The 14,346-nt window shown below is 39.4% G+C and overlaps 2 protein-coding genes across 2 annotated transcripts in view; one reads left to right on the top strand and one right to left on the bottom strand.

Moving 5' to 3' along the window:
• Positions 1-9,385, top strand: part of PYGL (glycogen phosphorylase L) — a 42,951-nt gene extending 33,566 nt beyond the window's left edge. The window contains exons 18-20 of the mRNA XM_025442344.3: positions 4,951-5,085; positions 6,165-6,231; positions 9,017-9,385. Coding sequence (XP_025298129.1) covers positions 4,951-5,085; positions 6,165-6,231; positions 9,017-9,193 — 379 coding nt within the window. The 3' untranslated portion in view covers positions 9,194-9,385. The remainder of the gene's footprint in view (positions 1-4,950; positions 5,086-6,164; positions 6,232-9,016) is intronic.
• Positions 9,386-9,549: 164 nt separating this feature from the next.
• The window catches only part of ABHD12B (abhydrolase domain containing 12B), a 30,330-nt gene continuing 25,533 nt past the window's right edge, over positions 9,550-14,346 (bottom strand). The window contains exons 10-13 of the mRNA XM_025442345.3: positions 12,426-12,508; positions 11,071-11,149; positions 10,131-10,249; positions 9,550-9,898 (exon numbers count right to left, since the gene is read on the bottom strand). Coding sequence (XP_025298130.1) covers positions 9,871-9,898; positions 10,131-10,249; positions 11,071-11,149; positions 12,426-12,508 — 309 coding nt within the window. The 3' untranslated portion in view covers positions 9,550-9,870. The remainder of the gene's footprint in view (positions 9,899-10,130; positions 10,250-11,070; positions 11,150-12,425; positions 12,509-14,346) is intronic.

Below are 14,346 nucleotides of genomic sequence, written 5' to 3'. Positions count from 1 at the left end.
TATGTTAGCTATTGGTTTTTCATATATGGCTTCCATTATGTAGAAGCATGTTCTCTCTACACCTACTCTGTTGAGAGCTTTTATCATGAATGGATGGTGTTATTTATCAAATGATTTTTCTGCATCTATTGAAATGACCATCCGGTTCTTACCCTTTCTCTTCTTGTTTTGATATATCAGATTGATTGATTTGTGAATATTCAACCACCCTTGCTTGCATCTCAGGAATAAATCCCACTTGATTGTGGTGAATGTTTTTTTTGATGTAGTGTTGGACACACTTCGCCAATATTTTGTTGAGGATTTTTGCATCTGTGTTCATTAGAGATATTGGCCTGTAGTTCTTTTTTTATAGTGTCTTCATCAGGTTTGGTATCAGGGTAATGCTGGCCTCATAGAATGAATTTGGAAGGTTTTCTTCCTTTTCCATTTTTTGGAATGGTTTGAGAAGAATAGGTATTTTATTTTTTTTAATATTTTATTTATTTATTCATGAGAGAGACAGACTGAGAGAGAGAGGCAGAGACACAGGCAGAGGGAGAAGCAGGCTCCATGCAGGGAGCCCGATGTGGGACTCGATCCCGGGACTCCAGGATCACACCCTGGACCGAAGGCAGACGCTAAACGGCTGAGCCACCCAGGGATCCCCAAGAATAGGTATTTTAAATGTTTGGTAGAAATCACCTGTGAAGTTGTCTGGTCCTGGACTTTTGTTTATTGGGAGTCTTTTGATTACTGAGTCAGTTTCACTACTGATCTGTTGTACTTCTCTTATTTCTGATTTTGTTTATCTGAGTCATCTCTCTCTCTCTTAATGAGTCTGAATAAAGGTTTATCAATTTTGTTGTTGTTTTCAAAGAACCAACTCCTGGTTTCATTGCTCTGTTTTATTGTTTTGTTTTGTTTTTTTAGTTTTTATATTATTTATTTCTGCTCTACTCTTGATTATATCCTTACTTCTACTGACTTGGGGTTTTGCTTGTTTTTCTTTTTCTAGCTCCTCTAGGTGTAAGGTTAGGTTCTTTATTTGAGATTTTTCTTGCTTCTTGAGATTGGCCTGTATTGCTTTAAACTTTCCTCTTAGAACAGCTTTTGCTTCATCCCAAAGATTTTATACCACTGTGTTTTCATTTTCATTTGCCTCCATGTATTTTTTAATTTTCTCTTTGATTTCTTGGTTGACCCATTCATTGTTTAGTAACATGTTATTTAAGTTCGTATATTTTTGCTCTTTCCAGATTTTTTTTTGTGGTTGATATCTAATTTCAAAGTGTTGTAGTTGGGAAAGATGCATGGTATGACTTTAATCTTTTTAACATGTGATCCATTCTAGAGAATGTTATGTGTCCATTTGAACAAAATGTGTATTCTGCTGTTATAGTAGGGAATGTTCTGAATATATCTGTTAGATCCAATCTGGTTCAATGTGTCATTCAAAGCCAGTTTCCTTATTGATTTTCTGTGTGTATGATCTATCCATTGATGTAAATGGGGGGGTTATAGTCCTATACTATGATTGGACTACTATTACTTTGTTAATAGCTGCTTTATGTATTTGGGAGCTCCCATGTTGAGTGCATATTTACGATTATTTTATCTTTCAGTTGTTCCCATGATTATGTAGTCTGTCTCTTTTTACAGACTGTTTTAAAGTCTATTTTGTCCAATATCATTACTGCTACCCTGCCTTTCTTTTCATTTCCATTTATATAATGAACGTTTTTCCCCCTTTTTTCACTTTTAACCAGCATGTGTCTTTATGTCCAAAGCACACCCGTTGTAGGGAGCATAGAGCTAGGTCTTAGTTTTTTTTTTTTTTTTTAAGATTTTATTTATTCATGAGAGACACAGAGAGGCAAAGACCTAGGCAGAGGGAGAAGTAAGCTCCTTGCAGAGAGCCCGATGTAGGACTCCATCCCCAGACTGGGGATCATGTCCTGAGCTGAAGGCAAAAGCTCAACTGCTGAGCTACCCAGGCATCCCTAGGTCTTGCTTTTTTATCCGTTCCATCAGCCTAGGTCTTTTGTTTTGAACAATTAGTCTATTTACATTCAAAGTAATTGTTGATAGGTATGTACATATTGCCATTTTGTTACTTGTTTTATGGCTGTTTTTACAATTTTCTAGTCCTTTCTTCTCCTATTCTCTCCTCTCATGGTTTTGTTGGCTTTCTTTAGTGTTATGTTGGGTTCCTTTTTCTTCTTAAATATCTATTACTGGTTTTTGATTTGTGGTTAGCATTAGGTTTGTATACAACCTCTACATTTAGCAGTCTCTACTAAGTTGATGGTTGCTTAAGTTTGAACCCATTCTTTACTCCCCCCACACATACACACACACATACACATTTTAGGTATATAGTGTCATACTTTACATCTTTTGATTTTGTGGATCCCATGACTGATTTTTAACTTTTTTTTTTTTTTTTTTTTTTTTATGATAGTCACAGAGAGAGAGAGGCAGAGACACAGGCAGAGGGAGAAGCAGGCTCCATGCACCGGGAGCCCGATGTGGGATTCGATCCCGGGTCTCCAGGATCGCGCCCTGGGCCAAAGGCAGGCGCCAAACCACTGCGCCACCCAGGGATCCCCCCCATGACTGATTTTTAAAAATATACTTATTATACTTATTTTTACTGCTTTTGTGCTTCCTCCTTTTCTTACTCCTAGTCTTTCCTTTCCACTCAATTCTTTTTAACATTTCTTGTAGGGTTGGTTTAGTAGTCATTAATTCCTTTAACTTTAGTTTGTCTGGAAAACTCTTCATCTCTCCTTCTATTATGAATGATATTCTTGGCTGCATTTTTTTTTCTTTTAGCACTTTGAATATATCATGCCACTTTCTTCTGACCTGTATAGTTTCTGCTGAAAAATCAGCTCATAGCCTTAGGCATTTCCCTTGTATATAACTGTTTTCTTTTCTCTTGCTGCTTTTAAAATTCTCTCTTTATCACTACTTTTTGCCATTTTAATTACTATGTGTCTTGGGGTGGATCTCCTAGTATTGATTCCAAATCCTAGATCTAGATTTCTATTTCCTTCACCAGATTTGAGAAGTTTTCAGCTATTACTTCTTCAAATAAATTTTCCGCCCCCTTTTCTTTCTCTTCTTCTTCTGGGATCCCGTAATATCAGTGTTATTACACTTGTTGGTGTTGCTGAATTCCCTAAATCTATTTTTATTTTTTATTATTCTTTTTCTTTCTTTTTCAACATGATTGTTTTCCATTACTCTTCCTCCAGGTAGCTAATCCCTTCTGCTTCTTTATTCTACTATTTATTCCATCTAGTTTATTTTTAATTTCAGTTATTAAGTTCTTAATCTCTGGTTCTTTTTTATGTTTTCTCTTTATTAAGGGTCTCATTAAGGTCCTTGACTCTTTTTTCAACTCCCATGAGTATCTTAAGACTGTTACTTTAAAATCTCTATCAAGCATATTACTTATTTCCATTTTGCTTAGGTCTCTTGCTATGATTTTGTCCTGTTCTTTCATTTGGGACATTTCCTCTGTCCTTCACTTTGTCTAACTTTCTGTGTCTGTTTCTATGTGTTAGGAAAGTCGCTACATCTGTTCTTAAAAGCAGTGGCCTTATGAATAAGAGGTCCTGTAGTGCCCTCTAGTGGTGCATCATCCTCTGTTCACCAGAACCTGGTGCTATGCATATTGCATGTGCCCTGCCTGCTATTGTAACTGAGCCATTTTTTCCTTCAGTCCAATTGTCTGCAATGGTTCTTTGCCTGTTGTGGCATGGTTTGGTCCTTGTGTCAGGTTGGGGCTGCCTTGGACTTGAGTGGAGTCAGACCAGGCATTTGCCAGAGCTGTAGTTCACACCAAACTGCAGTGCGCTCTCCCTGTATCATCCCCTGAGCTTTCATTGGTGGGCAGGGCTTGCAATCAGACCAGCTGTCTGCCCCAGCCCACTGCTGGGGCTGCAATCTGATTGTTGTATATGGTTATCTTTCCCTCTCCCTGGGGACAGAATTCACTTTGATGCTGGCTCCTGTTGGGGCTGCTTGCAGGCTTGTGGCACCCCTTGTGGGCTCCAGCCAAGAGCATATTGTAAGGAGCAGGACCACAGGAGAACACAGAGGCAGGGTGGACAGTGCCAACAAGGTTTGCAAAGGTCTGCTGTGTAAAAGGACCTAGAACAGAGGGCTGACTGGTAGGGCATATCTGCAGGAGAACCAGGAGGCTGGGTGCACTGTTAGCAAGTTAGGTAGTGAGTGTTGGCATAGCACTTGTTCCCACAGGTGTCCATGCGGCTAGGCTAGGGATCAGGGAAAGGAAATAGTGCCCACCAGCTCCTTTATTCCTGGAGAAGTCTCCAAAAGATCCCTGTCCATTTAGCACATGCTCTGACATTAGTAAACAAATTTCCCTCTAGTATAGCCCAGGTGCTTTTTAAACTGCTGCTTCCATACTATATCTCCATGGGGCCCCCTTGCTGTGCAGGAACTTGGTTTCTTGTTGCTGTCCTTACTCTCCCAAAGCCAAGCCTGCTGATTTTTAAAACCCCAGGTGGTAAGCTCCACTGATTGTAAAAATTCACAAAATTCAACCCCTCTTGTTTTTAGAGCAAAATCTTATGGGGATTTGTCCTTCCCATGTGGGCTCCCTAGTGTGAGAGTTTGTTTCTCTCCCCTTTCCATGCCCATGGCATCCTTCCCTCTTGAGGATAGTCCCATGGGTCGCTTTAGCTCCCAACCACATCTCTGTCCTTCCCATCCTCTTTGATGTGACTTCTCTATGTTTAGCTGTGAAGAGTTTGTTCTGTCAGTCTTCAGATCATTTTATCAGCTATTTACACTGATGTGAGGGTTATCTAGCTGTATCTATGAGACAAGATGAGCTTAGAGTCCTCCTACTCTGCCATTTTCCCTGGAAGGTGCCTGTCTAGTGTATTGTTAACCACACACACTAACAGAACCTTTTTCTTATCACCCCCACAGGTATGACGCAAAAGAATATTATGAAGCACTTCCAGAGCTGAAGCTGGCCATTGATCAAATTGACAATGGCTTCTTCTCTCCCAAGCAGCCTGACCTCTTCAAAGATTTAATCAATATGCTATTTTATCATGACAGGTGAGTTCCCCCAAGAAGATGGTGCTATTTGGGCAATGAAAAGGGGTAAGAACATCTTAAACCAACTACAACACATCTGTATAACTAGCATAGATGTGTGATCTGAGAAGCTAACCTACATGTGGAAGGAAAAATTAGATATTCTAACTATGCTAGGAAGGTTAAGAACAAGACCCATAAATATGGTATTATTTTTCTCTTTCCACTGGTATACCCAGCTTTCAGATAAATCCACATGTTGACATTCTTACATGTGGGAAGAACCATATAAAGGTTGAGGGCTGGTTAAAATTCTTGTAAGTAGAAATTTAAGTTTGGTAAACCAGTCATGCCTGACGTTAAGCAAAAGAGAATTTGGGGGAGGGGGAGTGTGCCCCCTGGGTGGCTCAGTTAGTTAAGTATCTGACTCTTGGTTTTGGCTCAGATCGTGGTCTCAGGGTCATGACATCGAGCCCCACATCAGGCTCCATGCTCAGCATGGAGTCTGCTTGGGATTCTCTCTCTTTCCCTCTCTCTCTGCCTCCCACTCTGCCCCTCCTCCATCTCATGCCCATGTTCTCTCTCTCAAATAAATAAGTCTTTTAAAAAAAGAAGCAAGGGATGCTATTTGGATGGCTCAGCGGTTTGGCGCCTGCCTTCAGCCCCAGGATGTGATTCTGGAGTCCCGGGATCGAGTCCCACATCGGGCTCCCTGCATGGAGCCTGCTTCTCCCTCTGTCTGTGTCTCTGCCTCTCGCTGTCTCTGTGTCTCTCATGAATAAATAAAATCTTAAAAAAAATAATAAAAAAATAAGCAAAAGAGAATTTTGCTTTAATTTTTATTTATTTATGATAGTCACACAGAGAGAGAGAGAGAGGCAGAGACACAGGCAGAGGGAGAAGCAGGCTCCATGCACCAGGAGCCCGACGTGGGAATCGATCCAGGGTCTCCTGGATCAGGCCCTGGGCCAAAGGCAGGCGCCAAACCGCTGCACCACCCAGGGATCCCAGCAAAAGAGAATTTTAAGTGGAATCTTAGCACACATATTTTAATGAAGTTTTTGTTGTTTTGTTTTTTTCCTTCCAATTATAAAATACAGGTTTAAAGTCTTCGCAGACTATGAAGCCTATGTCAAGTGTCAAGAAAAAGTCAGCCAGCTGTACATGGTGAGTACACTGCTGAAACCTATAAAAGAAACCAGTTTACTTCGGTTAATTAAAACTTTTCTTTTTATTAAATCTAAATAACAGAGCCCCATTAATCCAAAAATAGAAATGAGGCAACTGTCTAGGATATTCATATCAAACTTGACTTTTCCCAAATTCAGACAGAGACTGGGATTTGACCTCTAAGTAGCATTTGTAAATTTTTTAATATCCAAGTTTAAAAAATCACAATTCAGTATTTATTGAGTGCCTACCCTGTAGCAGGCATGCCGTGGAAGCTAAGGCTATAAAGTAAAATTAAATATTCATTTTACTTACTCATTTATTTGACAGGCTTTGGGGAGTTCTCTGTGGGAGGCACCATGCTGGGGTCCTTCACCAAAAGCATACATCAGAATCACCAAAGCAGCTTCTCCAAAATACAGATGCCAGCCCCTCTCTGAGAGATTCTGGTGGTGGGGAGGATCACCATCATATTTGAAAACTTGCTAAGATAATTCTCAGGCTGAGCGTCAGTTAAGTAGGATAAGGACTGACCCTATTCTATGAAAATTGCAAAAATAGTGCCTTTCCTGGACTACCCAGAGTGAGGCTACATATAGAATATAGATGTACATAGAGAGGGGAGCTTTCTTATTTGAACTTAAGGAAAAGAAAGGAACCAAGAAAGAATGTGCTTTACTAAAAAATAAAAATTAAAAAAAATTTTTTTAAAAACCTAGAGCCATGTGAGTAACCCTTCACATGCAAGGTTATGCATCTTCATTAAATAATAGCCCAGCCCTCCGGGAACATTTAGTAAATGCTAATAAATATGGAAAGGTTGACCATCTCTGATGAGAAAGACTTTAAGTAATTGCAGGCACTACAGAGGGATGGATACAGGATACAGAAGGAGACTGGTTCTGTTCCAGGACTCCAGGATGGTTTTCTTGAGGTTGATACCTTGAGCTTTCTGGGCATGATTGCCCTTGCCCCTAGTAGTCTCAATTTTTGCCCTCCAATTCAAAAGCCATTCTACAGCAGAATAGCAGGGTTCCATAAAATCTTCACACCCTTTGGACACATGAGTAACTACTTCCAACTAAAACATGATTCACTAACATTTCTCTCTATCCCTTTCCCAAAACAGGTGACCAGGTAGTTCCTATAGTCATCCCACAGGTCCCAAAGGGGTTTTAAAATGGAATCTGTCAAGCCCCATGCTGCTTTACAGACCTTATCTTCTGCTAGAATCATATCCAGTCCCCCAAAAATGTATAGCCCAGAGTAAACTCAATAACCATCAGCAAGGAGAGGCAGTACCCAAGTTAAGCTGAGTGGCTCACTACTTGCTTCCAAGAACTCAAAGATGAAGAAAATGGCCAACTCTACCTCTTTCCCCTTGATCTCAACTCCTGCTTGTGTATAGAATGTCTACAGAGGACAGGAAGTATAAATAGAGCAGGAAAGGAAAATATGAACAAGGGCAAGGACAAATGTGAATGTCAGTTTTCCACAGTAGATCCCTTTTGGTAATGTTATGGCCCAAATCCAGAGATGCCCATCTCAAAGCCCAGCATTTGGCTCATTCTTTCTTGTTCATTAGGGCAAATATGAAGTTTTTACTCATAAGAATTATCGTATTGTCAGGTTTAGAAACATATTGGGAAGCCTATTCATTATCCATTTAAATAGCTAAAGAAAGTAAAGAAAAGGAAGTTTTTATTCTCCTCTTATTTAGTAAATTTTCAAAGTCTGAATAACCTAGTTTTAGATTCCATGTTGCAGTACCTTATAGAATAATCATAGTTTTGGTTTTTCTTTTAAATGTTTATAATGCATTGCTAATGGCTTTGAGTAATGTTCTAGTCTTTTTCTTTCAAATTTATTGATTTATTTGAGAGAGAGCACAGCAGGGTAAGGGGCAGGTAAAGGGACAGAAGGAGAGGGAGTGAGAAATTCAAGACTATGAGCTGAGCGCAGAGCCAGATGCGGGGCTCGAACTCACAACCCTGAAATCATGGCATGAGCCAAAACCAAGAGTTAGGCACTTAACTGATTGTGCCACCCAGGTACCCCTGTTCTGGTCATTTTTAATTAACTTTTAAAGTTCTTTACAAAATCATGAGGTTATAAAATAAATAGTTTCTTATATTCTTTTACATAAAAATTAGAAAATTTAGATATTATATGTTTTATTAAGTATAAGGCTTTAATTGATCCTGTTTTAAAACCCCAATGGGGTATTTGGGATTCAGTGTAAATCAATTGGGGCATCTACCTTCAGAAAGAAGAAGAAAAGAGAAGTAGGTCAATAAACTGTCCCATTACATTATTTGCCTGCACAATAGCTACCATTCTAGAGCAGTGCTTTTCAAATATGATGTAAGCCACAGGTTAACTCTCTTGACACAGCATCCAGCAGACAATGAATGTTAGCCCTTCCTTCCCCCCCAGTTGAAAAGGAGGTGAAATAAAAAGTAAAGCATGGGAAATAAGGCTTGCATGCCAAAATATTGTAACCATAGCAATAATTACAAATTAGGGGATTTACATCCATGGTTTCTCTTAAAATGAAAAATACCATTTTTTCATTATTAAGAGAAATATACTCTAAGTAGGAGAAAAGCCATGACCTGACCTATCTTGCTCTCAACTGTGAAACAAATATATTTATGATTTACTACATCTTACTCCTCTCATTCTCCCCATGAAATATGCTTGGATATGCTTGGCCTAGCGTTCGTCATAAAGTTCAACAGGCACTCAGGCCATGGGCCATATTTTGATGTGTTGTTTACAGAATCCAAAGGCCTGGAACACAATGGTACTCAAAAACATAGCTGCCGCAGGGAAGTTCTCTAGTGACCGAACAATTAAGGAATATGCCAGGGACATCTGGAACATGGAACCTTCAGATCTCAAGATTTCCCTATCCAATGAATCTAGCAATGGGGTGAACAAAGCCAATGGAAAGTAAGTTGTAAAATGTCTCTAGAAAACAATAACAACAACAAAAAAAAACTTCTTACTGGATTTAAACACTTTTACAACATTCTTTGATTTTGTTTTGTTTTGTCAGCTCATAACCTAATTAAGAATTTCTGGGAATTGGGAAGGAAAGTATGTGACTGTATTTAGGGCTAAAAATAAAGTGTCAATTTACAAGGGCTACATGAGTGCCAAAACTCGTTATTTGATGGCTGATTGAGTAGCATGCTAGGACTTTCTTCAGTGCTATTCAAAAAGCTAGAAAATACTTGGAACTTTTCAATACCATTTAAATTAACTGAAACACAAACTACTTAACTACATTAGTGCACCTTTCTTACACTGTTAAGACCCAACCAAGACTTTACTCACAAATGTCCCTAGCATGTTTGGTAACCACACATTTTTCAATGGGATCCAAATTTTACTAAATTCTGATACTCTACAGTGAGGTTTCCATTTGTTCCAAAGTAGACTATGATAAGCTAAATGAGAACTGTCAATAATGCCCAACATCCATGCTTTCCCTAAGATGGCAAGTGACTTGTAGAAATGTCAGTGACTTCAGCTCATCGAAGCAGCCCAGTACAATTTTACATAAAAAATATGCATCATGGGTGGTGTTTGGACCAAGTCTTCACTGCAGATTTCCGTTACTGTCAGACCTCATGCCCACTGCTTGCTCAGGAAATCTCTGCAAAAAAAGGAGCTAGATCAGCTCACATGCTTTCTCCACTTTCTGGTCTAAGTAAGCCAGAACAGCCCTAATTACCTTTATTTATTTTTTTGTATATATATATTTTTTTATTGGAGTTCAATTTGCCAACATACAGCATAACACCCAGTGCTCATCCCATCAAGTGCCCCCCTTAGTGTCTAATTGCCTTTAAGAGAAGGATAATCACATTGAGCAAAGCAGCTCTTACCTCACAGTTTTTAGTAGTGTAGGGTTTCTACAGAGGAAGTTGTGCTGGAAACCAGAAGGAAAGATCACCATCTTGACCCTCTCTTTGTTCCTATATGCATTGTGTGCAATTTCATAGAGCTGCACAGGACAGAAAGGCAGATACTCAAAGGCTGACCATCAAAGCTGGTGCTTTTCTAATTTAATTTTCCTAAAAGGGGGGACGCCTGGGTGGCTCAGCAGTTGACCATCTGCCTTCAGCTCAGAGTGTGATCCCGGAGTCCAGGGATCAAGTCCCACATTGGGCTCTCTGCAAGGAGCTTGCTTCTCCCTCTGTCTGTGTCTCTGCCTCTCTCTCTCGTGAATAAATAAAATCTTTAAAAATAATAATTTCCTAAAAGTGTACAGAAACAGGCAACTTGGGGAGTTAGTCCCATTACGTTAGAGATAGGGGACCCTTCTCCACTGCCCCTCCCCAGCCCTACTCCACCCCCAATCCTGGGGTTGGCTACCTATAACGCTAAGGAACTAGAAACTCCACAGCTAACACAGAATGCTGGTGGAACCTCATCCTTCTGCCAACACCCTCCCTACAGGGGGATAAGAACTGCAATGGACCCACTCTATTTGTTTAAAAGAAAAGAAACTGCATCCCATTTCTGGAGCCACCATGAGACTACAAGGAGGGTCCCAGAGCAGCCTGAGATCTTCTCTATACTTGCAGATCCACAAATAAACTTTTAGATGAGGAACCAGAATCTGCCACAAACACTCCTTCAAGCTAAGTAGCATAGAACATTGATGCATACTGTAACACCAGGCAGCATGGCTAGTTAGGGATGTAGAGAATCCCTTATAACGTCTAAGACCCTCCTGTAGGCTCTAATTGAAGTCTGGCTAGATGAGAAAATGGTGATGTAGTAAGTACAGTGTGCTCAGCCAGCCCTGAGCTCTTAGTTTACCTCTTTTCCAAACTCCAAAGGTACCGTGTTGTCATCCTCACCATGTATGATGAGAAGGGGAGAAGACAGGCATTTAACACTAGGGACAAATAGAAGAAAAGCATTCAGTTTAAGAATTATATGTTGAGATTTCTCTTCTTCTAAGTTAAAGCTTTATAGCAAAACATGCGGTTTGCCTCAAAATATGAGATTTCTCCTCTCTCAAAAATGACAACTTCTACATAGTAAACTTCATATAGTAACTGTTTTGTCTTCTAGGCAAGATTATCTCTTTACTTATACAATTTAATTAAGTACTTAATTAAATTTATTTCTATATTATTTTTTTAAATAATGAAGAAAAATACTAAAAACATGGAATTTGTGCAGTTAAAAGAACCTCATCTTTTTCCTTATTCATCCTTATTTCATAGTTTCTGGAATATTTTAATTAAAAGACTACAAAAAAAACAAAACAACTAAAAAATAACAAGAACTACCACAGGACTAAAGAGAACTCTTGATAAAAACGTATTTACTTTTCCCCATAAATGTACAGATGGACACTCGATTAACAGGTTTTAATCACCTTCCTGATCAACCTCCTAATTTGATAATTCAGAAAGCCTACAGCATGAAGAAGACTTGTTCAACATTCTGGCAGCTATGGCAAACAATATTTCCTAAACTCTGATACCCATCCACCCTGTCACAGTGACTCACTGTTACTCCTGAGAAGGTTAGAGCCCTCGAGTGTGTCAACATAAAGTACTGATAACAACCACCCATTTGGAGGCACTCTTAAATTGTCCAGCTGCAAGAGGCTGACTTGCTAAATTCTGGTCCTTGGACTTACTGTTAGGTCAATAGGCTGAATGAGGGGTGGGTTTTGGCTACATGGGGAATAAGGCCTAGAAGTCAGGGATTCCCAAGGAATGTTAGGCTAGACCCCAGAGTACCTTTAAAAGGTCCTGATAGACCCTAAATCTACAGCTCCTTTTATGACTTCAGAGAAAGTACTGAATTAGTGAAGTCATCAAATTAGACAGGAGGAAAATACCAAATGCTAAAAATTTGTGGACATGTTACCCCAAAGTTTAGTACCCATCTAAGAATTCTCATCTACCCATTCAGTAATTCACACGATAGTTAACCAAATCTGTTTCTAAATATGTAAAGGATGCTCAAACTTGAAGTCCAGCTTGCCTGACTTGGAGAACTAATTGCTCCAGCTCTTTACTCTGATCCACTCTCCTGACTTAATAGCGCATGTCTGACAGGGCCTTGCTTTGACCCTCTGATGACTTACAGTCACTGCTTACCCTCTAGAATCCCCAGCTACAGTAATGATGGACAGCTTTTCATCGTTAGCTTACTTTTCATCATTAGGGAAGACTATTTTATCTTTTCTCAGGGCATCCATAAGTGTGCGTAAAAATCCTGGCAGTTTCCGGTAAATCTATTTTTAAAAAAGAAAAAAATTAAAACATGGCCTGTATCTATGTCATTTGTTGTTTTCCTACATGAACTATAGTAATGTAGAGAGTAGCAACTTTCTACATATAATAAACTTTTTAAAAAACAAAACTGAAGATTTTAAAAGTAACTCACGTCATTGAAGGGAAATTGGAAAGTACAGGAAGGAAGGAAGAGGTGGTATATATATACAATGAAATATTACTCAGCCATATGTATATATTTACACCACCTCTTCTTTATTCATTCATCAGCTGATGGACATTTGGGCTCTTTCCATAGTTTGGCATCAGAATTTTTGACTAATCAGAATATTCTGTTCTGTAACAAAACCAGTTAAATTATGTTTACTGTAGAAGCATTTTTAGATTATGCCTATCACTGTTCCTTTACAAGTGTGAATAAAAAGTTAGTGGTGCTATTTATATTTTAAAGAAAGATAGAAAGCAAAAACAACAAAATGTTAACAGTGATCATCTGTGGATGGTGGGGATTATGTATGATTTGTTTCTTTCTTCCTTTTTTCCACCACCTTAGCCTTTCAGGGCCACACAGAATCTGGCTGTTGCCCTGTCTATCCTCTCACTAAATGCACTGCTGTCGACCCTCAAGCCCTGCTGTCTTCTGCTTCTGGAACATATCAGGCTCAAACCCACCTCAGGCCCCTTGCCCTTCCTTTCCTCCAGCTCAAAACCTCCAGATTTGCCATGTCAGCCTCTTGTCATGCAAGTCTCAGCTCAGATGATAGTTCTTCAGGGCAGCTTTCCCTACCAATCAACCCCCCCACACACACACACTGGTCACTGCCTTCACAGTACTTCTCACTCCTAAAAATCAGCTTATTGTGTACTTATCTTCTGTCTTCCCAGTAAAGATATTACACTTCATAGGAAGTCAGGCCCTGTGGTGTTCCCAGAACATAGGAAAGTTCCTAGAACCTAACAGACACTAGAATAAATACTTGCTGAATATGGAATGAATCTACTGTGCACATATCCCTGACATACACTGTATGCTATTATCTGTCATTTTCATCTTAATGTGACTTGAATTTCATTCCGATTTTATTCTTTGGAATATATCTGCCAAGAGAAAAGACCAGAAAAGTATCACATGTATTCCTCAGTTGTGCCTGAGAGTGGAGTGGGGAGGAGACTGCTACATAATACATGGGACATGGCCAAAGGAACTGGGTACAGCACAGGTAGGCTGTGGCCAGCTTAAAAGGAAAGAATTCTATTCATTGTAGAAACAATTTTAAGTTTATATGTCTCACTGCACCTTTATGATCTGGAGAAATTAGAATCAGCTGCTATAATACTTCATTTGTTCTAGTCTTCTACTATGAACTGTGGTAATACACAGAATAGTGTCTTTCTAAACATAATGAACTTAAAAAAAATTGTTTTCCTGATTTTAAAAAGTAATTCATGTCATTATAGGGAAATTGGTACAGAATAGGTAGACTGGGTCCAGTGAAAACAAACGTCTGCTTCACAATTTTGGCCTAGGCCTGCTGCTTCTGGGAAAACTTCCGTGTTTTCAATGGGAGTTCATCTGGCTTGCATTTTTTTTTGCACGGTCTCATGGCAAATGATTTGCATTCAGGTGCAATCTGGAGATCCTAATACTGCCTATCCTTCCGCGTCTTCCTTTTCCCTTCTCTTACCTATAACTTAAGGGCAAGATTTCTTGCTTTGTTTTCTTTTGTCTTTGTCTTCTGATCCTGCCACCCCCGGAATCAGGACTCCTCTGAGGAAAATTCAGTAAGAGAAGCCCTTCAGCAATTCATCTCAAATTCCGAAGGAATAAGAAGAAAGC

This window comes from Canis lupus, chromosome 8, assembly GCF_003254725.2.
Source record: "Canis lupus dingo isolate Sandy chromosome 8, ASM325472v2, whole genome shotgun sequence".
NCBI lineage: Eukaryota > Metazoa > Chordata > Mammalia > Carnivora > Canidae > Canis > Canis lupus.
This window is presented reverse-complemented; position numbering and strand designations above follow the sequence as displayed.